Source organism: Emys orbicularis, chromosome 7 (genome assembly GCF_028017835.1).
Source record: "Emys orbicularis isolate rEmyOrb1 chromosome 7, rEmyOrb1.hap1, whole genome shotgun sequence".
Lineage (NCBI taxonomy): Eukaryota > Metazoa > Chordata > Testudines > Emydidae > Emys > Emys orbicularis.
This window is the reverse complement of record NC_088689.1, coordinates 112,160,381-112,185,542: the sequence shown is the minus strand read 5'-3', so window position 1 is coordinate 112,185,542 and position 25,162 is coordinate 112,160,381. Positions and strand designations below refer to the sequence as shown.

The 25,162-nt window shown below is 42.7% G+C and overlaps 1 protein-coding gene across 1 annotated transcript in view; it reads right to left on the bottom strand.

Annotated features, from left to right (window-relative positions):
- FGD5 (FYVE, RhoGEF and PH domain containing 5) overlaps positions 1-24,739 on the bottom strand; it is a 137,357-nt gene extending 112,618 nt beyond the window's left edge. The window contains exon 1 of the mRNA XM_065408176.1: positions 21,723-24,739. Coding sequence (XP_065264248.1) covers positions 21,723-24,613 — 2,891 coding nt within the window. The 5' untranslated portion in view covers positions 24,614-24,739. The remainder of the gene's footprint in view (positions 1-21,722) is intronic.
- Positions 24,740-25,162: the final 423 nt, after the last annotated feature.

Genomic DNA, 25,162 nt, shown 5'->3' with positions numbered 1-25,162 from the left:
TTGAATACAGTAACTCCAAGAAAGAGATCAGCAGTGCTCTACCACACCACATATCATCCTTCCAACCCACAAACAACTGATCCAGCAATACAAGCAGCATCAGAAGTGTCAGTTCATGGAGCCTGTGTAGTTACATGGCCAGAAGCCATGGCCCAGTTATAACCACTTTAGGCAGGAAAACAAAAGACAAGAGCTAGCAAGAGCCAGGGGTTCTTCTATTTCTTAAACTTGATTCTGCTTATTTAACAAAATGCTCTGGATGCAGATTAATTTTGGTTTAACTCAGTATTTATTGTTTTACCTGCCGGGGGCAAAATTCTCATCTTTGAGTGACCGTACCTGCCTCTGCAATGTATTCTGCCATCATTTTGTGAGTGGTACGTCCACTGACTTTACTGAGAGCTCTGCAAACTGACAAGTGTGGCATCCTCAGCTCAGATCCATAGGGTGAATCAGAAAGGTGAATTTTGCCCTGGAATATGCAATCTGTGAGAGCCTGGATAAAGGCACTGAAGCTGTCTAATCTCATCACAGGTTCGGAAAGTGTCCAAGTATACTCTGCTATAATTCTGTTTTGTGATTCTCTACAGCAATACTCTACACTGATTGATAACAGTTATCCCTAAACCCTATGGGAGCATTATAGTGAATTTTTTGTTTTCTCTTTCTCCAGGGATGGAAGCATACCAGTATAATCAGTAGTTCAGCCATCTCTGCTCTTCACAGATACCAATTAGTCCTACATATAAAGTAGATGCCTGAAAAAAGAAAAATGCTGCCCAATTCAAGAATATCTTTGTGTATATGTAGTCAGGTACAAACCACAATGCTGAAGACACTGGCAGAAAGGCTACAAACAGACAAAGGGGTAGCTCCAGCTAGCAAGAGAAAGAGCTTGTCCCAGCTCCATACCAGATCGCATGAGGTGAAGCTGGGAAGCAAAATCGTGGGAGATCAGAAACAATCTGTTTAATCATTTGTTGAAATGAAACACACCGCAAATAGAGGCATCTTTCTTCTGGGACCACTCAACGAATTCCCAGTAAATCACTCCTTACCTAACAAGCTTCCTCTTTTCTACTCTCTTTTCTACTCTCCTTCAGTCCCTCCTCCAAAAGAATCCACCCACACGTCTTTGCCATGGCTCAGGTGATACCACCGTCATCTGTGGAAGATGCATTCCAGACTCTCCCTCAAACATCCTGTTGTTTCTCTTTAGTCCTGTAGCACACTAGGTGGAGGGTTATCATCCCATTCTCTTGACTTTTCATCAGAGACATTTCATCTCATGCCGAGCCTGGATATTCTCTTATTTCTCTGAGTAGCTCCCCTATGAGATGGGACCCTCTGTAACATGTTACAATGGGGCAATGAGGTATCCCACAATTAAGTGTCATGCCTTGAGAGGTACTGCTGCAGCTTGTGGCCTGATGTGACATTGTTGTCACTGACAAAATGTCACCTGGCAATGATGGCGTGGATCCTGTAAAATCTTGGAAGAGAGGGGAGGAAACCCTACAAAAAGGAAAACTGACTGCGAGTTACTATTATTTGATGGGTGCTTGTTACCTATGTTAAAGGAACTGGTGGCTCCTCAGTATAGTTCCTAGTGATTCAGTGTTTATACCACAAAAGCCATCAGCACAGTTGGGTCTAATTGGTCCCCTTGTTGGCAATCTCAGGGTATGTCTATACTACAAGCACGACAGCTATACCACTGTAGTGTAGACTTTTGCTACAGCGATGGAAGGTTTTTATTTCTTCTCTGCGGTAAATCCACTCCTTCGAGAAGCAGTAGCTAGGTCAATGGAAAAATTCTTCTGCCGACTAGCGGTGTTTACACCAGGGTTTTGGTCAGTTTTACTATGTCTCACATGGTGTGAATTTTCCACACCCCTGAGTGACACAGCTAGGCCAACCTAAATTTTAGGGGTAAACCAGGCCTTAGTAAAGAGGCCAAGAGGCCATGGAGATGGAACTACCCTCTAACACCTAGCTGTGTCCTCTTATGTCTGAGTTGAGGCTTATTGTTGGGGCTGAATTGGGGATACTTATACTCCTGGTGCCCATGCTTTTCTCTGGGTAAAAAGAAGTCCCCATATCACCTTAAATTCACATGAAGAGATTAACAGGAAAAAAAAGAGAAGGATAATTGTTTTAACAGAATCATTTCAAGCTCTGTCTTAGCTCCTGCACGCCGCCAACAATCAAAAACTCCAGGGCCTCGGTCATTCAAGTTAGTGTCTAAGAAATGTACTTTCTCACTCAACAGATCTGCAACCCCATGTGTACGCAGTCACATACCTGCTTTGTTGACAGCGTAAGATTTAACTTCCGTAAGCACTGCAGAATCAATGCTGTGACGGGAGAGGAAGCTGCATTCTATTCTGCTTCTTGCATAACCAGCAGAATGGTAAACTATGATTGCAGAATCTTTGTTACTAGTGATCATATAAGTGGCAGAAAGAACCCAGTGTGGTGTTCAGTAGAGCTGGCCAGAGGATGGCAATTCCATTTTGCAGGAACTTTCAAGGTTTCAAAATTTGGTTATGTCCAAAACCTTAATGTTTCCATGAAAACGGTATTGTGTCAAAATGGCCATGTTTGGACTGAAACCTAAGCTTCTTGATTTGGGAAGGAGTGTGTGTATAGCTTGGCGGCTAGGGCACTGCCCTGGGATATGAGAGACCCAGGCTCTGCTCTGTCTGATTTAGAGCAAAGTTTTTCATCCCAGGTCACTCTGACATAGTAGAACAGGTACTTGAACCAGGCTAGTGCACCAACCACCAGGCTATAGCATCTGAGAATCACATATCGAAACCAATCTGACTCTGAGCAACATTTACTATTGTCAAAATTTCATATAGTCAGAACTGTTCAGACCAGCTTTAGTTTGCAGGTTCTACACTGAATTAGCACAGCTGACAATTAGAAATATCAGGTCAGATCTTCAGGTGGTATAAAATGGCATAGCTCTATTTAAGTCAATAATGCAACACCAATTTACTTTACTTGGAATGAGCATCTAGCCCATTCTTTTTTCATCTGGATTCATTTGTGTGGTCCCTTTTCTGACTATAACAAAGGCTTCTCCCTGTTTTTCTGACTCTGTGCTCTAGATTCACTAGGAAGAAGACAGAACATATCACACAAAGTAATTCACTGATAACATGGCACATATTGTAGATCTGGGACTGTGAGCATGGCCCTGATTATTCTTTTCCTCCCTTTCTTTCCTTTTTTAGCCAAACGATTAATCTTCCTTTGTTTACTTTTGGCACCATAACTTAGTAACTAGAACTTGGAACAAGACTCTTAACATTTTATTTTGGTTTTATTGCCAGTTTTCTATTCCATACTTTCCATGAAAAACACTCACCACAAGTTCAACATAATCAGCTCCATTCTGCTCTGGAGGACTCTAAGATGGAAGAGGAACTGTCATTCCCCGGAGCAGTATGGACTTAACAGCTACTTTATTAACTCTGTGCAGCCAGCTTGGGAACAGGCGGAACAGGGAGAGGAAAATGTACTGTGGTGGGCTCACATGGAAACCTGTAAAGATCACAAAAGTATTTCCCCTGGTTAAAAAAAAAAACACACAAAAAAAAAGTTTGTGACTGGAGTGAGAGATTAAGCAGTGCATCTATCATAGCCCACAGCATGAACCTTCCAGCTGTTTGCATTGTCAATGAAAAAAGATCTGTACAGGTTACACAATATTGCTTGTTCTTGACTGAAAGTCTACTATGCTTTGTGAGTGGTGCTTTTGTAAGCATTCAGCAAGGCCTAACTCTGCTCCCATTGAAATTAATGGGGAGTTTTACCGTTGATTTCAATGGGAGCAGTTAGGCCACTGAATGGCAATGTCCTTTTGGTACCAAGAGGGTACCTTAGAAGGTTTAGATTGCAGGGCAGCACAAGCAAATGTGAGTCCCAAGGTCGTTCTCAGCCCAGCATGTTGTTGCCCTGATATTTGGGCATGAGGCAGGAGAATGTTTTCATTGTTTATTAAGTGTCTTATTCTGACATCCATATATAACAGTGGTTTCTGAACTCCATCATGGTGGGAAAATGAGCTCAAGAAAATGTAGAGATTTTCATGAGATTGCCATCCATTTCCCTTGCACCCGTCTGCAACTAGCTCCTCCAAAAACGGAAAACATGACATGGCTCCTATGCTTCAGTGTTATTAGGCCACTTTACCTGCATGTGATGTGAGTGCGTACATATCAGAAGAAGGGGAAGGTGGGGCAGCCTTTCCTATCAAGCTTCAAAGGGAGGAGAGGACATTGGAATGGAGTAAACTGCTGGCCCTAGTCAGAAAGCTGTTATCTTCATGGATGTCCTTCTGGCAGGGATTCCCTTTGGATATGAAAGCACATGGCAGATTTAAGACTTAATGACTCAGCTACCGTGAAAATAAATTGAGCTTCTGGAATGTTGAAGCTGCTCACTGGTCTGTTCTGCAAGTACATGAATGCAGATAATTGCGGCCTTACTCTCTGGCTTATATCTCCCAAAGACTAGGGGGCAACATGTAGTAACATTAATTTCCCTGTATTGCAGTAACCTTCTCTGAAATAGTGGAGGAGCTGAAAAATTCTCCAAAGCAGAGAAGCAAAATGAATGCTTAACATCTGGGACTCTCCAAGAAGCTGTGTGACTCTGAACACTTCCTCCCATCCCCTCATCTTTCCCTTAAACCCCCAGTCTCTGGAAGTCAGATTTGCTAACGTGTGTGGTGTAGGAAATTGGGCCTCCAATTATCTGCCGTAATGTCTGAAAGCAAGAAATCTGGACAGTAAAGTGATTGCACAGTCAGTTCTGAAGGCACTATACGCATTTCCTAAGTCTCCCAACCTTACGTAATATTCACAGAAATCCCAGGCTAGCGTTGCTAACACTTCACCTCATCAGTCCTCCAGCCCCCTTTTTAGTGTCAGCTTAAAATGTCTTTTTCTTCCCTTGTCTCATTATGCGTCTATCTCATTTTCAGTCACTGGCCTGAGTTTATTCACCCTGTAATTTCTTTACATCACTGCCATATACTGTCTTGTATTATTTAAGTCTGTGAAGCATTTGGGGTTCAAGTTTATAGGAAAGATTTTATAGTGGCCAATCCTACAGTACTTACTCAGGCATAATTCCTGTTGGTTTCAATCGGAGTTTTACCCATGTAAGGACTACAAGATCTGGCCCTTAGGAGGTGTCATACTATTTACAACCCATTGCTTCTAAAGTAAAATTAACTGAGGAGGAAGAAATTTCTGTCCTCTTCTGACCCAGAGCTTTGCTTTAATTTCATGGAATTCAAGTTCCATTCCAGAAGCTGGAATGATAGTCTGGGTGGGGAGGTCAGAAGGTCAGTCAGTCAGTCAAGGTGAAGTTGGCAAGGAAGATGCAGCGGGCTAAGACATGATTTGCTGTCCCAAACTGGCTAGCTGATGAAGAATAAATGAAGAAGCCTTTATTATCAGAGGGCTAAGAAGGAATGGTTGAGCAGATGGATGAAGACTGCCAGAGAAATAAGGATCTAAAAATTAACAGCCTGGCAGGTACTGGTAGCCTAATTATGCTCCCTTTGAGACAAAGGATAAGCCAGAAGAACCCCTGGGTGCTACCCATAAACCAAAGGTGAAGTAGGTTTAGCATATGCATGACAGAGCACAGAAAGGTGTTCACTGCTGATAGGTCTCAATCTGCTTACTTTAGGCCTTTGAAGAGATACCATCTAATTAAGCCAACCAATTACCCAAGTGAAAGGGTCCTTTTATTAGCTCTTTAAAGGGGGGTCCTGGCAAAACAGACAGTGCCTCTTAAATACGTTCTCCCATCCATTAACTCTAATTGGTCCATTAAGATAAAATTAATTGTTGTGTGCCACTGAAAAGCCAATATTAAGGCCGCTTTACATTAAACCCCCATGGGTCCCATGAAAGCAGAGTTCTTGCAGGATAATTAAAAGTGTACTATCAGCTATAAATAACTTTGTCGGAGTGAAAAACAAACCATAAACTATTGGATTAGATTTGTAACAACAACAAAAAAGCAATTGCATTTTTAATGCTCTGGTATATATACACTGTATTATTTAGCAGTGAAGGAAAGAGGATTCTGGAATGGCCTCAGAATTGTGATACCAATCTCTCACTCTATAAATCTCAAATATAAATATAAGTCTCAACCAGGGTGTGTGTGGGAGATAACACATGCCTGGGATACTCTGCCATAAGGATGGACCTGGTCATTTGAAATCTGTACATGCACTGGCCAGTCTCTAAAATCTCATCTCCCTGCCTCTATTTGGAGCTGAGCTTCTTCCACATGGTGTTGAGTACCATTACGTCTCACTGACTTCCTCCTATGTCCTATAATCACCATCCAAGGGAAATCTGTTGCTATGGACAAGAGGCCCAGTTCAACCCTGGTTTAACTCCTTGAAATTGATGGAGGGTTGACTTTTGTCCCATATGATCGTGAACAGATTAGTTCAAGGAAATCTGGCATGTGCCAAATAAAGGAGTAATTGTAAACTCAACCCTGCCGGTCACCGTAATCAGAAACATTACTTCCAGGAAATTAAGAATTGTACCTTGTGGAATAAATGGCATATGGGTTCTTACATCCATGCTTCAGGCGATACAGCATGTGCAAGCCCCTTCGTTTTCAGTTTAAACCAACTTTTATCAAACAAGTCCTAGGTTTTACAAAAAGAATTATTCATTTTTTTCCTGATTTTCACCCTACTTTTGTATCATTCAAATATATAAACGATAACTTGTTTTATTAGGAAAATATAATACATTGCATGAGATATATGTATTACGATAATACATTAGTCTGTGCGTAGGTGCAAAACTGCCTGTTGAAGTAAGACTATGTATTAGTCTAGAAGATACACACAATAAACAAACAGGCATGCATGCAAATTCTGAAATGCGTGCGCATCTGAATGTACTGATGAATCTCACACCCACCAGGTACACATTTCAAGCTGTTAGTAGATAACAGTTTAAAGATCTGACACACTAAAATGGGAAGTGTGATGGGGCGCCTGCCCCACACTGGGCTCTAAGGGATTAATAGAGCTCTAGGGAGGCTGTGCAGGAGGCAGCCAATCAGAGAAGGGCTGAGGGGAGCAGCCAGTCAGGGCCAAGCAGGCCCATATAAAAAGGGAGCTGTAGGGCAGAGGAGGGTAGTTCTCTGCTGGGATCCCAGGGAGGAAGGGCTGTGTCTCTGGAGGGCTGAGAGAACTGCCAGCATGCTGGACACAGCAGTGCTGCTAGCAGGGACCAGGGGAGTGAGAGACAGCTCCTGGCTGGCTGCTTGGGTTTGCAGGCTGAGGCCCTGAGATGAGGGCAAAGAGGATGCAGGGGCCAGGAGGAAGTGGCTGACAATTTGCTGCAGTTGCCACTAAAGGAAGTGGTTGAACAGCGGACTGCAGGTCCCCCGGAAGGGGGGAGCACAATGTGTGGTATGGCTGGAGGACTGTGTCGCTGAAGAGGATGCCGCAGTCCTTGGAGACACGTGGGTCCTAGAGCAGGAGTGATGGTGGTGAGGCACCACCCAAAGAGGGCGCACTCACATGCAGAGCTAATTCTCAAGACAGCCAGCACGAGGCACCACAGTGGTGAGCGAACCCCATTACAGGAAGAAAACGAAAATCTCTAGCAGAATACGTTTCAGAACACAAGGAAGTATTCAAAAGTTTTTAAAAAATCCAAAACAGGAGAAAAGGATGAAGTTGAGAGTATGCTCTGCAAATGGTATGGCCCAATTATTAAATGTAAATATTTACAGACTAATAGTTCTAAGTCAACAACAGTAAACTTTTCAAATGAAAAGTTTTATTTGGGGATTAGAGGTGACATTGTGTTTTGAGTTCTGTTTTAAGTCTGCAACAAACCACACTGAATTCCATTCATCAAAGCCTGAATCTACTGAATAGTTTTCCCCCTTGTCCTGCCATCCAAAAAAATAAACCTCAATATTTACCCAGAAAAAATATTAATAGTTTTTTCCACTAATTTTCACCTGTTTTTGTTGTTGGAGTAATAAACCCTGATAAATCCCAGGGAAAAATTAAAATAAACCCCCCCAAATGAAGAGCCCCAAGTATGTGGTAGACACCCTTCAGTACTCTGATTTTGATTACAAAGTCACTCTCTGAAACATGTCCAATTTATAAGAAAAATGATATCAAATTAGAATGTGTTACAACTTATCAGATTGCTGGGAGGATGTACTGTGAGGGATGAGGAACCAGGGTTACCCACGAGCAGAAGTACCAAACAACAAAGCTTCACTCACTAAGAAATCAGCTTACATAAATCCAATGTGCCTTCTATTAAATTGTACATTTATAGATAAGCTCAAGGTGCTCTCTGAAGGGCTAATGAGCACTTAAGGGCTCAAATGAAGACTTAAGTGGGGTGTGGGACTTGTGCTGGATTTTACACCTTTAAAGCATTACAACAATGCAATATGCCAGTTTTGCATTTCATCTGCAAAGCTCACCTGCTATTGCATCCAAATAGTTGCTTCAAATTCACCTGGCTCTGGGTTTTGCATTTCCCACTTGTGGTCTCCTGGCCTATGCAAAGAATAATTTATAACATCTTAAAGGGCATCATGTTTTGAGAAGTAACACCCTGAAAGGGGTGCTTTTTGATGACATTAATCAAAGACACTCCATCACATTGGGTAGGTACAAATTTCACCGACAGTCCCATACATAGTTTGTATTTGCAAAGTTTATGGCTATAGCTACACTACATAGCAATGTTCCCTCTAATTTTTTACATCCAAGACAAGGCAGAGGCACAATTTCTGCCCATCTCGGAGTATGGAAGGATTCTCTCTCCTTGTAGACTGCTCTCCACGTCGAGCAGCGGGAAATCCTGTGTTAATGCCATCACCTTCTAACTCCCAGTGGCATTTCAAACAACTTTAAAGTAAACAGAAGGAAAAATGTGACTCATCTCTGAGCTGACCAAATCTATTGTCAGGGGTTTAAATAGGAGGCTGTGTGTGGTCTGATGGTCAGCGTAAAGCACTGGGAACCTGGGTTCTAATTTGCAATGGGTGAACCTCAAAAAGTTTGGTTTGGATGAACCCCCAAAAGTTTAGCAGCTGATCTAAGTCTTCTGAGGTCTCCTTCTTGCATTGTTTTGTGTCCTCTCCCTCCACTGATTCCAAATGGAAATCGGTCTCTTTCTCCACCCCACTCTGGACCTAACCCCAAACCCTGCTTCCCTTCCTTGAAGTACAATAAACTACAGTCTCTGTTTACAGAGCTTTCTTCCATTCCCAGACCCCCAACAGGCCCAACTTCGGTGATATTTGCATCCTGGGGTCCTAACAGGTTTGCAAGGTCCAGGCTGGTTTTCCTGTCCATATTTTCTATTACTTGGGGCTCCAAAATAGCAAGGATCACATATAAATGGCACAAAAGTGTCTTCAGTAGGAATCACCCTTGCATCTATCTAGGTATTTATAGCACCCCTATCAGCTTAGTATCGGAGCAGGGCCGGCTCCAGGCACCAGCTTAACAAGCAGGTGCTTGGGGCGGCCAAGGGAGAGGGGCGGCACCTGCGGCAATTCGGGGGCGGCAGGTCCCTCACTCCCTCTAGGAGCGAAGGACCTGCCGCTGAACTGCCGCCGCCGATCGCGGCTTTTTTTTTTTTGCTTGGGGTGGCAGAAATGCTGGAGCCGGCCCTGTATCGGAGCACTTCAAACACTAATGAACTTGTCCCATCCCCACCATCTTAATGGAGGTTTTACAGAAGGGAAATTGAGGCACAGAGAGATCTCATGACTTGTCTAAGGTCACATAGGAAGTTTGGAGTTGAGGCAGAAATTGAACTATAAGACTATCCACATCGCACCTGAAATAAGTCTGTCTAGGATACTAGTCTTCTATTACCCTAGCATCTGGGCACCTCCCAAACTGTAATTTATTTAGCCTGACAACACCCCTGAGAGCTACGGAAACATTATCGCCATTTTACAGCTGGGAAGTGCAGCACAGAGAGAGTAAGAAACTTGCCTAAGGTCACAGAGGGAGCCAGTAATATGGTAGGGATTAAACCAAAGTCTCCTAACTCCTAGAGTAGCACCCTGCCCTTCTAACTATCCTTCTGTTCACCAAATTGATCCTTGCATGTCCTGCATTATACATGACCAGCCCTTGTGCTCTTGTCCGTATGGAGCATCCTGCTCCAAGGCATCCCAGAAGGCAATGTGAGCACTGTCCCTGGAGAAGTCTCAATGGAGCACAGAATGGGGGAGATTTGAGCACAACTATGGTCCCAAGATCAGCACAAGGACAGCCTGGCTGACCCACTGAGGAGCTGCACAGCCACCCCACAAAGTACCTCCTAAAAATGTCTTCCTGTAGCCTGTTGGAGGTGGTGGTTTCTCTGCTGGACAAACGTAAAATAGCCCATTGGGCTGTGTGGTACTGGAATATCCACAGCACAGTGCTACAGGTGCAGCATGCTATAAAAATCACAGAAAGAAAGAATGCAGGAAAAGCTCCATATATATATATATTTTTAAAAACAGCTTAGAGCAACCTAATATGCCTTGCTTCTCCCTCGCTTAACCTTCTGCAGAGCCTGACATGAGCTACTTTGATTTAAGGGCTGGAACTTCCTTAGGGCATCCCAGCTCCATTCCTCTCAGAGGCAATCCACTCCCTAATTAACATAGTCCCTACCCATGGGCAGGGCTTACCCTATAAAAAATCATCCTCCATCTTGGGAAGCTCTCTCTCAGCACTTCATGGACACACAGTAGCTAGCTTGATGGTACAGCAGATGACTAGAGGCAGAGAAATAGGCTTAGCTTATACTTATTTATAGGTAGAATTTCCTACTGGTAATGCTGCTCCCGAGAAAGAAGGGAGGACAATATGGGAGACTTTTCTCCAAAAATGGCTGCTTAATTTCTCTGTTCACATTTTAAATGGTGGTGAAGGGAGGAGATGGGGTGAGCATGAGCTGAGGGTGCATCATGTGTCCAGCCCCCCCTCCCCAAATCAGAAAAGAATGCCCAGAGGAAAATAAGGAAGGGAAAAACCAACCAAACCTTCTTTAAGCTCTAGCTGGGCTCACTGTTTCCTTATGTAACTTTAGCAAGTCACTTGGCTCCCTTGTGTTTCAGCCTGAGCAGCTGGAAAACCTGAGACCACCCTGGAAACCAGCTGCTCTATCTGAGTTGACTCTTCCTGGGGAAGTGACTCATAAACACAAATCCCAAGCTCTAGTTCTCTCTTTGCTGGAAGGTTGGCCCTGGGCTCCTGAGTGTGTAGCAGGCCCAGCCCTTTGTGCTGGAACTTTGACTTCTCCCTATGGAGCTCTGATATTACCCCTCTCATTTGCCACTACTGCCCTCTTTGCTCTCACCAGATTTGTGAACCATAGTAACAAAAAAGGCAGGTGGTTTCCTTTAAGATCAGAGTTTCTGCTCTTCCATTATCTGCCCAGTCCACGCTGGGCAGTTTGCACCTTCAGTGACAGAGATCATGTTCCACCCACACTGATTGCTTGTTCTCTGCTAGTCCAGGGAATAGAAGCCCCAAGGGATGCTCCAGCTCAGTTCTCCTGTGTAGTAATAGTAGTAGTGGTTATTTGTATTGCTCTAGCACCTAGGACTCCTAGTCATGGACCCAGGACCACACTGTGCAAGGTGCTGTACAACTACAGAACAAATAATCTAAGTATGAGGCAGGAAACAGCAGCATGTTGCACAGCCACAGCCCTTTTGTTCAGTCAGAATTAATCCTTTGAGCCACCTGTGGCTGATGGGACTTTCTCCTTCTGCTAATCACATACAAGCCTCCTTCAAATGGTAGACGATTGCATTACCTGCTTAGTCCATCTGCTACTAATTTACTGAGGAGCCTACCCTGGCTTGATCCTCTGTGGTCAGCAATACATTACCAACTAGTGATCATTTCTGTTTGGCCAGATCCTGCCCCTCGTCCACAGCCACAGAGAGCCCTTGCTCGGTGAAACTGTTGCAGAAAACTGGCGACAGGAGCCGGGCTAGCCTTAGGTAGTCCACACCTTTTGTGTACCACAGAGCTCTCTTCCCTGGAGAATTCTTGCACCACACCACACCACACAGGGTTGCAGTGGGGGTAAGGGTGGCTGGTGCCACTGAATACACAGCTATATAGATCCACTAGCTATTCTTCCCTTGGTGTGGGATCATCTGGCAGTAGTGGTGGCTGGATATCAGCTGTGCTGCTGTCATAGTGGGGAAAGGCTTTTCTCCTTCCCACCCCTGCGGAGCTCCCCTATGAAATAGCCCAGACACGTGGCTTGGTGCTGGGATCCAGAATTTTGTCCTTAAAATTAATTTGTGCACTACATCCAAGACAATAGCAGTATCTGGCAAATGCATACCTGAGAGGAGGCAGCGTGGTCTAGTAGCTAGGTTAAGTTCCCTTGTTCTATAGCTCAGGGCTTCATTCTCCAGGGCTACCAATCCTGCACCTGTCACCAGCACTAATTCCATTTTAAAATACAGAGGCTGGGGTTCAAGTCCCAGCTGGGCCATGGACCGGCTGTGTGTGGCCTTGGACTCTGTGTTTGCATCTTGTAATAAGAAAAGAAAGACCGTGTGGATGTGGGATATTCATGCTCAGGGCAACAGTAAGGAGAAACCAAGATACGCTCACTTAATGCTAACAGATAACCTCTGCTCCTGGAACTGAACCATGGGCAAAAATCCCCCCTAACCCATTTGATTAATATCTTTACCCTGTATGCTCAAGGAAGGATCAGCATAATTAAGCTTTTAAGACAACAAATCTGTGGTTGCAAGCCATTCCCCCCTCTCTTTTCCCCATGATAAACAACCTGCCTCAATTATTAACAATGAATTGTCTCTGTAGTAGAGCCCCTTTGGGCCTTTGACTTCCTCTCCACATTCACCTTTAATAACAACAACTTGCTTAGAGCCCTCACCTTTGAAGTCAGTGACCTCTAAGGCTACATAGTGCAGCCAGTAAGTCTGGGGAGCAACTCAGCTAAACCCACACCAGACGGAATATCTGCTGCGTTGCAGTGTGTAACCACTCTGCTTCCCGCCCCACTTGCTTATGCCAGCTTTTACAAACCCATCCACCTGCCACGACAGATCCAATCAGTTAAAACAAATGCAGCAGGGGAGGAGGTTGGCCAGAAAGCACAGGAGTGGAGGGAAGTCCTATGTTCTTAAAATGTTATTGAAAGACAAAACTTTTTAAAGAATAAAATGCAATTATATTTTTAAAGTAAAAAAATGTGCTTTTGTTTATAATCAGAAGAGAGAGCCTCTTTCTGAAGAAACAGGGACAGATTCTGAGCTCTGTGATGCTGATGTAAACTCCATTGAAATCAATGCTGTTTGAGTGGATTTATACTAAGATCAGAATTTTCCCCACAATGTTTAAATCTGAGGGATCTTTAACCTACAAATTATAAAGAGGAGATTTCTAACATTTCCAAAATACACTCCATGGAAACCTTTTCCAGTTCTCAAAAATAACAGGAGTACTTGTGGCACCTTAGAGACTAACAAATTTATTAGAGCATAAGCTTTCGTGGGCTACAACCCACTTCTTCGGATGCATATAGAGTGAAACATATATTGAGGAGATATATATACACACATACAGAGAGCATGAACAGGTGGGAGTTGTCTTCCAGTTCTGTTATATTCTTGGAAGAAGTTCAACTGAACTGTGTCTGTTCACAAAAGCAGTAAAACAGACCTCACTCCTGTAAACAGCTATCATCCCTTTTCCTAGGGAAGAAAGCTGTTTATGGGCCACTGTTGGAGCTACATTTACTTGACTGACCGCCTGAATGTACAAACATTAGGCTGCCAAATAGACAAAATTTCAGATGCTAGTAATGAGGAAAGAGCATGCATATTATAGACGTAGTGCACGTGTTCAAAAGCATCAGTCTATCATGCTTGGGGATTAAATCTGTGTTAAGGGGTTCTGATCTATTTTAAAAGTTAAATGAATTTGTTTCAAATGTGTTGCTAATGAAAAAAGAAAGAGAAGAAAGTAACAAAATTACAGCTGTAAATCTGGTTTATTTGATTAATTAAAAAAAAAATCCAGAGAGTGACCCTGGGTCTAGCTCCATTTTACTCACTTTACGCAAGTGGCCTACTCTTTGCTGGATTTCAACAACCCTACAGTAACAAACCAAAGCATGGTGCTGCACATTCACAGGGGGCATATGTACTGGTATACATTGAACGTTTCCTCTTGCGGGACCCTCCTGCTCTGATCACCAGGCAAAATTCTCATCCGTACTTGGACTTTACTGAGGCTCCAGTTAGGCAATATACTTGTCTAACTTTTAGTATCTGACTAGTCTGAGTTGAGAGTTCATTCCACATCTGCCCCGCTCCCCTCCCTTCCCTTCCCTTCCCTTCCCTTCCCTTTTAGCTGAAATCTTCATAAGTAACCCATCCAATCCCCACAACCCCGTGGAACTAACATGACATTTGCTGCTATCACATTGTTCACGCTGCTTGTGAGTTCTACCTTTCCCCCCTGCCTGTGTCTGACTTGTCTATTTATGTTACAAGCTCTTTGGGGGCAGGGACTGTCTACTGTGGTTGTACATAACACAAGAACTGGGGGTCACCAACTGAAATTAAAAGGCAGCAGGTTTAAAACAAACAAAAGGAAGTGTTTGTTCACACAACACACAGTCAACCTTGCCAAAGGCTGTTGTGAAGGCCAAGACTATAACAGGTTTTAAAAAAGAAATAGATAAGTTCATGTAGGATAGGATCATCAATGGCTATTAGTCAGAATGGACAGGGATGGTGTCCCTAGCCTCTGTTTGCCAGAAGCTGGGAATGGGCAACAGGGGATGGATCACTTGATGATTACCTGTTCTGTTCATTCCCTCTGGGGCACCTGCCATTGGCCACTGTCAGTAGACAAGATACTGGGCTAGATGGACCTTTGGTCTGACCCAGTATGGCCGTTCTTATGTACAGTGCCTAGCTCAATGGAGCCTCATTCTTGGCTAGCCCTGAGGCACTGCCGTAATAAATTTGATTAACAATAATTGCAGAGAGTAGAGCTGAATTGGAGGTCTGGCTATGTATCAGATAAAGAGCTGATGGTAAAAGTGTGAATAAAAGCATTGAGATGTCCATTTCAGTTACTTTCATGGCTGCCTCCCATTAGGGTGACCAGATGTCCCGATATTATAGGGACGGTCCCAATTTTTGGGTCCGTTTCTTATATAGCCTCCTATTACCCCCTACCCCCTGTCCCGATTTTTCACACTTGCTGTCTGGTCACCCTACCTCCCATAATCTGCACATCTGTCCTCATCTCTCTAGTATTTGGCATGGCACATTTTTGGCCTGGTAGTCTCAACAGTGTCCCTTTGAAATGTTTTCTAAGAACATTCTGTTTACAAGCTAGCTAGTGTGTTACATATAGGGTGACCAGATGTCCCGATATTATAGGGACAGTCCCGATTTTTGGGCCTTTTTCTTATATAGGCTCCTATTACCCCCCCACCCCCGTCCCGATTTTTCACATTTGCTGTCTGGTCACCCTAGTTACATACATTAACATATTGTGCACCTCTCTGCTATATCAACAATAGTGATTCACTGTATTTATTATTAGGCAAATGATCTATAGAATTCCAGTATGTTTCTTGCTCCACTTCAATACACAAACACTGATCATCCTTTCCTTGGTTTGGCTGTTTCAAAATGTACATCACTTATACTGGACTATCCATTGCATGTATTATCTCTCTACCTGCACTTTAGCCTTAGCATACTGCACTTGGACTCAGTCTCCGAAGTGAGAGTGATTTTATTTCATATAACATATGTGCTGGCAATTTCAAGGAACAACACGGAGAGCTGAGGATACAGCTTCCTTATTATTGGTCAAAACTAGGTTCTGAATGCTAGTTGGGTGAAATTCACCACCGTGGTTTAGATTAATCTCCCCTCTTTTAAATGCATTTTAAGGTGCACAGGCTGTTAACCAGGCCCTCTTCAATGGAGTGAATTTCACCTTCTAAGTATATTTTTGTGTGACTTTTCTGTGAGCCTTTTTAGTGTTCCTCACAAAAGGGAAAGGGGGGAAAAAGTGATAGGATGGTTTGGGGCCTCATCAATGAGATCTGGAGCCTATCACCCCTAGTTTGCAGATTTGAATCTGCCCCCAGACAGCAGTGACTAACCGTTTGTACCATTTGATAGCTGTTTGGTGACCTACGTGAAATGGAGATGATGGTTTCAGTCCACTTCCTAGCGGCAAGTGTCTGTACCACAAAGCCACCATCACCAGTGGCATTAATTGGTTAGACCCTCTGTCAGTAGATTCATCCTGGAGGCAGAGGAATAAACATATTCTGGAGATTAAAGTACCTTCTCACCCCATTGTTGATCCCTATTCCTATCTTGGTGGAGTGGGGCAAGTGTGCATTTCCACTGCCCGTGTGCCCCATGTCTCTTGCTAGAGGACTTCTCTCTGTAGGGCTATCAGTCCTGTACCTGTCACTAAATCCACTGTATAATTAAAAAAAAAAAAGTGTGTGTGTGTGTGTGTGGGGGGGGAATCTCCCATGGAAATGAACAAGTATTGAAGAAATTAAAAATGACATGTTCTTTTTAGCTGTTAAAACCAATTGTTCAAATGTAACGTAAGATCTGGTTTATTTTAAATGTAATTTAAGTGCTGGGTAGACCATAACAGCCCTACCTAGCATGGAACTCTGGAATCTGGCACTTTATAAATTTTAGATTTTTGGATCTATTTGAGCTGACAGAGCCCTTGCGTATGTACTTATTGTGGCACAAGTACAGCATGTATGTGCAGTCAGTATTTGTGGGGAAAATCCATGTGACATTTCTTTACCGAGCAGTGACTGCACGTGGGCTGTTGGTGCTTTGCAACGTTAAATATCATATCCAGTTTAAATGTTTTAGATTTTAGCTGAGCCACGTTGCTCGCTGATCACTGAGCAAATGCCCAGTCTGGATCGGGCAAATCAAAGGCCAAATCCCGCTTGCCTTATTCATGTATGCCCTCCTGTGGCCCCATCTTTCTCCTAAAGACCTGTAGATAGATTTACTCCCAGGCTCAAACTCTGTGGGCTCCCCACACCATGTATGTGAGAGGGATGCATGTGTTCACTGAGAGAGGAATGTGCCACTAGCTGAGCAAATGGATGACCAGATTGTCCCCTTCCATAAAGACATCTGTGGAAAGGAACCTGGACTTTGTTCCAAACTGTCTCATAGACTTATAGACTTTAAGGTCGGAAAGGACTATTATGATCATCTAGTGTGACCTCCTGCACAACGCAGGCCACAGAATCTCACCCATCCACTCCTGTAACAAACCCCTAACTAATGTCTGAGTTATTAAAGTCCTCAAATCGTGGTTTAAAGACCTCAAGGTGCAGCGAATCCTCCAGCAAGTGACCCAGGCCCCACGCTGCAGAGGAAGGCAAAAAACCTCTAGGGCCTCTGCCAATCTGCCCTGGAGGAAAATTCCTTCCCGACTCCAAATATGGCGATCACTTAAACCCTGAGCATGTGGGCAAGACTCACCAGCCAGCACCCCGGAAAGAATTATCTGTAGTAACTCAGATCCCACCCCATCTAACATCCCATCACAGACCATTGGGCATATTTACCTGCTAATAATGAAAGATCAAATAATTGCTATCCCATCATACCATCCCCTCCATAAAATTATCAAGCTTAGTTTTCAAGCCAGATATGTCTTTTGCCCCCACTGCTCCCCTTGGGAGGCTGTTCCAGAACTTCACTCCTCTAATGGTTAGAAACCTTTGTCTAATTTCAAGTCTAAACTTCCTAATGTCCAGTTTATATCCATTTGTTCTTGTGTCCACATTGGTATTAAGCTTAAATAATTCCTCTCCCTCCCTGATATTTATCCCTCTGATATATTTATAAATAGCAATCATATCTCCCCTCAGCCTTCTTTTGGTTAGGCTAAACAAGCCAAGCTCTTTGAGTCTCCTTTCATAAGGCAGGTTTTCCATTCCTCGGATCATCCTAGTAGCCCTTCTCTGTACCTGTTCCAGTTCCCTTTTCTGTCCCATCAGAGGATTGGTGCTTGGCCTTCTAAACCCTCATATATCGTGAGACCTACTGGGAAATGCCATGGGTCTTGGGCCGTCTGCACAGAGACACAGGGTCTCCACACCACTCCTCGGACCACTTAGCACCACAACTTCAGGACTGCTGTCCCATATAGTCCCTGCTGCTGGCTACCCCCAGTCCTCTGACTATGGCTCACTGTGTGCAGAATGGATCGCCATTGTGGATGGGAACCCTGTGGACTTTTGGGTGAACAATGCCCAGGAGGGACAGCAGCATCTTCCCAGCTCATCCCCTCCCAGGAAGTCTGAACTCCCAGGTGAGAGCACACTGTGTGGGGCTGCTGATATCTTCCTTTTGCTTCCCTCTAACTGTTTGAGCAGAGAAGCAGAAGCAGAAGGGACTATTTGGGCCTAGCAAATTTCTTGGCGCCAAGGTAACCGGAAGGTTATGATGGAAATGCAGTTCTGGCAGATGCTTAACTGCACCATTTCCCTGCCATCACTCTCAGAACTGTGGCAAAGGCACCCTTCTGTTTCTCCTGAAGTTTTGTGACTAGAGACAGCCTATGAAACAAGTATCAGAGGGGTAGCCGTGTTAGTCTGAATCTGTAAAAAGCAACAGAGGGTCCTGTGGCACCTTTAAGACTAACAGAAGTATTGGGAGCATAAGCTTTCGTGGGTAAGAACCTCACTTCTTCAGATGCAAGGGTGCCACAGGACCCTCTGTTCCTATGAAACAAGTGTTTGCTGTGCCAGTTTCCCTTCCCCAAAATAGCAGCTTCTTTTCGACCATTATCACATCACATGGTACAGGCGGACTAAGGGTTCTGGGGAGGGCAAATGAAATGGTTCTTTGGGATACACCCCAAAGGTAATTCATTCGTTTTCCTTAACAGGCCATATCTTTAGCTAGTTGTAAATAGGCATAGCTCCATTAGCACCAGTGATCTAGCCCAAACTGTGTGTGTAGGTGGCAAGAGCAGTTTCCTACTGCAGATGCGGAGCCCAGCTGTATTTTCCTTTCAACGCTAGCTGTCGTTTTACATCCGTTTACATTTTCAAGGCCATCTCTGCAAAAGAAAAGGGAGAGACTCTTCCTTTCTAAAAACGAAGTGAAAGCTGAAATTTACATTTCTTGGCTGCCCAAATCAGGAAGGGTTCATGGGTAAGGGGGTTTGAGGGGCCTAAAGGCTGGTTCCACATACGGCTAACTCTTTTCCCCACAGCGCAGCGTGCTAATGACCATCTGTATTGTTGCATTTCTGAATCGGATTTTAATTATTAATACCACATAGCGAAATTTGGGGGATCTACAGTAACTGCCCATCAGGGGACAATATTGTAAACACTCGCCTCGCAATGGTAATTGTAAGATAAGATGTATTTCTAGCAGACTTGCATTATTGAGCTCTTTCTAGAAATTTGATTGCATTTAATTAAAAATTATTGGTTTAAATCTATTCCATATGGTTTTTCTTTTACGTATTAAAATTAAAAAGTGAATCTTCTCATCTGTCAGTTTCAATGCCCCCCACCCAATCACAAACATTCAGAACGTGGTGGTTTCTGGATCATTATAATTCTATATCCTCTTCAAATTCTGTTAATTGAAACTTTAATGAAGATTTGCACTGATTCATTCATCAAATACGTAGCCCTTCACCAATATACCGACAGATGCTAGCTACCAACACCATGTAGGTGAATATAGTGAGGACAGGAAGTGCCACATGTGTTACATATGTGCTATGTCAAAGAAGTCAGGGTCTAAGATGAGTGAAATAAGCATCATAATAAAAGTAGGCCAGGAATTCTAAATTAATAGCATCATGAGGTTTTCTGTGGCAGGGTTACTTCTCATATGATTCCATATTCTAAGGTTTAGGTCCCTTGAAGTCCATTTTAAGAAGCAACATTTTAACAATAAATATACTAACTATATATATATATATATATATATATATATATATATATATATACACACACACACACACACACACAATATGTATAATTACCCTGTTTTGAGATTAGACTATTCTGTTCTAATCCAGGGCATTATGTAACTGAACTATATTGTTTATCCATTTTGATAATCCATTTTGGGCATGGTCTTTTTCCATTTTGTACAGCACTGAATACATGAATGAGGCTCAATAAAAACTTGTTAGCAACATGCACATCTCTGCTTCCCAAACGGCCTTCTACTGAGAAAGGGGCTATTTAGGAATGCCCAATTTTCATTTCTCCGCTAGCAGCAGAAACAGCATACACAAAAAACAATATGAAATATCATGTTCAAGCCTTGACCTTGAGACTTCCTTGAACCAGTTCTGATTGGCTTTTCCCCTGGCAACAAATATGTCTAAGTCATAGCAATTTACGTAGTTCAATATTTTTACCTTAAAGAATAACCCAAAATGGGTGGTATGTCTCTGATACAAACAAATGGCCCAGTTTCAAAGCAAATGTCAGTTTTCTCAATGGAAATGGAGCTGCTGAAAGGAAAATGACTAGCGGATCATTAGTGAGATCTGACTAACGTGAGCTTCCCCATGCAGTTAATATTTTGATTTCCTGCCCCATGCAAAATGTGTGGGAGGAGGAGATTTGAAAATACACACTTCATGAAAAAGTGAAACATGAGTGTGAAACAGCTCGGGGGGGGGGGGGGAAGAATAAAAGGTACATTTAAAACGCGGTTGGAAGACTTTCATTTCATTCACCCCAGATTTTTCATTCAATTGCTTTTCCTTTGTTTTCTCTGTTACCTGTTCTAACTGGAGCCAGTGGGTTAAATTCTCTTCTCCTTTATGCTAGTCTCACCCCATTGGCTTCAAGCTCTAATATGATTATAAAATGATAATAGGGAAGTTATGGTGGAATATCAAGGAGAAGACAGATGGTCCCAAATAGAGTTGCACCAGAACAAATAGTTAAAGCGAAGCTGAAAAATCACAAAATGCAACACATGCAGTTTCAGACAAACCATTTATGTAATTCATTCAGAAGTCAGAAGCTGCCAAAACTCCATAATGAAAGATTATAAAGCAATTTAATAAATTAATAGACTGTTCAGATTAGGTCCTGATTTGCTTGGCATTTTTTGGTCCATATTTAATTGCTGTACTTTGAAGGATAAATTAAGTACACAATGTTGCATATGGAAATTGGCAAGAATGATGAAATGAAAGCAGAGATTCCAGGACCCAGTAAGACAGTTTGTATCTGTAATAAATTCCATTCAAACAAGAACTCAGAAATATTGCTCATAAAAAAATAGATCCACCAGAGTAAAATGATTATTTTTAAATGAACTTTGTTTGACTTATGTTCTCTACCCAGATATGATCATCCAATTCCACTGGGTTTGTTAGGTATGTGTTTACAAAAAGAGTTTCAATACATCTTAATTTAGTCTCTTTTCACTGATAATGGTTTATCTTGTATTCTTCCAAACTCTTTATTGAAAGCATTGCCTGAACAAGGAGAATAAGCCAAGCAAAACGGAGGATCTGCCTATGACACCTAACAGAGGAAGTCTTGATTGGTCAAGGCTAGCAGGTCTTACATAATAATTTACTACAGTACCTTTCTGTTTCCTGGTCTGTGGTTTGCTGCTTGTTCTCAAAGGCTGTGAAGCTGCTCATATCCACATAGCCGTCATTCTCATTAGCAGCAGATAATGCCCTACTGGGATCTTCAAAAAATTCTGTAAAAGTTCCTGCTCTGGTTGGTCTTCGAGGAGGAATTTGTATATTTTCATAATCGGAGCTCACAGCTGGAATGTTTTCATAGTCAGAAGTATCAGCATTAGGGAACGAAATAGACCTAGGTTTAGTTAAGGGGAGTGGCATGAAAGGAGGTCTGGATCGATCCTCAAAGGACTCCACTCTCGACACACTCCTGCTAAAGGTTTTGGGTATCCCCTTTCTTTTACCATCCTTGTAGAAAAGAACAGTAGAGGGAGACTCAGAAGCTCGCAGCTTCCCAGTATGGGACTTTAGCTGAGGTGAACTACTCAAGCTCCTTCTGTCCAGTTCCATAATCCTAGAAGTCCCGTGATAGCTAGACTCTGAAGAGGACCTTGAAGAGGAAACATTAACATCCACATGGACCTTATTTTCTGTCTTCTTCTTAAATTTTAGGGTGAGAAACCTCTTAAAAGATGATTTCTTTTTCTTAGTGTACTTATCAGGAGATTCATTCTCTATTAAAAGTGAGGGGGAACTTTTAGTGATTGGCTTTTTGGTGATACAGGCTAGTTCAAAAGGAGGTGGTATGTCAACAACTGAGGATGGGGTGGACACACCACTTGATGAAAGGTGATTCCTCTGTGAAAAGCTACCTGAAGAACCAATTACACAGGGCAAAAAGAGGTTGTCTTCTGTCCTCTTTATTCTATTGTCATCCAATGTAGAGCCATCAGTTTCTCTGTAAACAGAGACTGGCATATCTCTCCCTTCTACCGAGTAAGACCGTGGGTATAAAATAAAGCGTCTTGACGTGGCTGGTAAGGCCCTATTGACTTCTATTGGTTTTCCTTCCAATAGCGGTAAGTTATTGGTTAAATATTCAGTCAGAGAGTCATCATTTGAGGACTGTACATCCGTTTCTGGTCCAGTTTCTTCTGGAACAGTTTCTGGCACATAGCCAGGCACTTTCCCAGAGAGTGACCTTGTTCTAGTGACCATACTTTTTCGATCAATGGATAGCAGGTTGTTTTCAGTGTCTACAATTAGTTCTTCTCTTATGCTGTAATCACATGGAATATCTTCTAATTCGGTCTGCACCACTTCTCTAACATGAGGGGTTGCATTCTTTGAGGGCATCACATAAGGATCATCTAGAGAATCACTGGTTGTTTCTCCTTCCTCAGGTACAACAACCACTTCAGGGACTGCTAAATACTCACTAGACTCATGTTCACTAGCACAGTCTGCTTTATATTTGCTTTGATCACATCTAGCTAATTCTTCTGCTGTATGGTATTTATCCTCAACTGATGCTTGTTCAGGTGGATTTGGGGAGCTTTCTTCAAAGCTACTATGACTGACCTTGTTGCCTTCAAGAACTTGCTCATCTGATTCAGATTCTTCCAAGACACATTCATTGTCACCACAATCTTCAACAAACACATTTGGTTTAGATTCCACTTCCAGCTCTGGCTCACTAACAGTTTGAGGACTAGAGAGCTGGCTATCATTACTCAAAAAAGTCCTTTCCGGTTGCAAATTATCATCTAAGTTTTCTTGGGGTGAGTCAATGACATCTTCATTGCAATCGCTCTCAAACGGAACAATTTGACAACTATCATCTATATTCTCTGCCTTCACCACTTCTTCCTCTTTTTCAGAGTCTTCTCTAGCCTCACATGTTGTCTTTGATGTTTCCTCCTCACTCTTCATCTCAATGGTTTGGTACCCATCATCTATATAGTCTTCCCTTTCCACATTTGTTTCTTTGTCGTTATCTGGACTTACTTCCTCTTCTTCAGCTGCAGCTTCATTGATAGAACCTCCCAAATCCTCTTCTGCGTCAGGTTCATTTTCTTTCAGTCCTAACCCAATGTCTGTTTCTTCTTCATCAACATCATCAGGAATTATATCAGGATTTGCACAACCATAATTTACTAATTCCGTTTCTGTACTCAGTACAAACTCTGCATTATCATCCAGGTCACCATTGTTTGCTGGACTCACTTCTGTGTCATTGTTTGATAGCTCATCTTCTAAAGTTTGGGGCAGTTCATCATTCTCTTCTGGTATTAGCTCATCATCTACAGGTAAATGTGTTAGAATAATGTCTTCACAGATATTGCCCTTCAAGTCCTCATCTCCATTCAAAATCTTACAGTTTTCCAGGTTATACTCATTATTGTCCTTTACCAGATCGAGGTTATTAAATGTTTCCTCAGCCTCACCTTTGAAGTAGTTTTGGGGGTCATCTACACAGTCCACTTCTTCATCCATATTCTTAGAAGCAACATCTTCTACTTCAAGGGCTCCTGAAGACACTTGACTAAGTGCTTCAGACCTGTCACAGCCTCTCATTTCCGTTGCTCCATCTGAGTCTGGTTCCACAGGTTCCACAGCATCTGAAGAGTCATTGTCCTCGGCTTCAGTTATTTCTGGATTACAAATCTCCTCGTCATTAGCTATGCTATGATCCTCTTCCTCCCCTGATGCTTCTGGAGTTTCTAAGACCTCATTCTCTGCAGATGACTCTAAACACTCGTCATGCGCATGTTCAAAGTCATCAGTCAGCTGAGCTTCAGGAACTACGATATATTCATCACCAGCCTCAGATTCCGAGCACTCAATGTTGCATTGATTTCCTTCATACAGCTCTCCATCGGGACATATCAGTTTTCCATTTGTGAATTTATTTAAGTTATTGTTGGTATAAACACTGGACCTCCCCTCAGTGTCAGCTGAGAGTTTTGGCTTGGGAGCAATGGGTGGTTTTGGACCCCTAGACATAGAGTTTGGATTATGAAGAATATCAGGCCTTGACAATGAAGGCGGAAATTTGGAGACAGCCACGGAAGAAAGATGACTGATAATCTTTGGTTTTGGTGCTAGTGGTGGTTTTGTGAAGTCTGGAAAAGAAACAAAGAAAAGCCATGTTAGCAGTTTGCCATCCTGGTTTCAACAAATATCTATTCACTGGTTTAATAGAAACATAGTGGCAGTGAAGCCACCAGAGAATCCACCCCAATTAACTTTATTTGTTTATAGTAATTTTGACTAGAATTGTAGTGCAGCTGGTCCATAGAGGAAAATGGTGGCAGGAAGCACTGACTACAACTCCCATGAAGCACTGCGGCCACTCAGGAGGACACAGTTTAATATCAGACTGAGCCAAACAGAAACCTATCAATACAGGAATGTCAACATTTTTCATTTCAATCAGAAATGTAGAAACAATGTTTCAATATTTCCAAAATGAAATGTTGGGGTTTTGACCAAATGTTTTCAGTTTTTTGATGTTCAGATTTTCAATTAAAAATCAAAAGTTTCAGTGGAAAG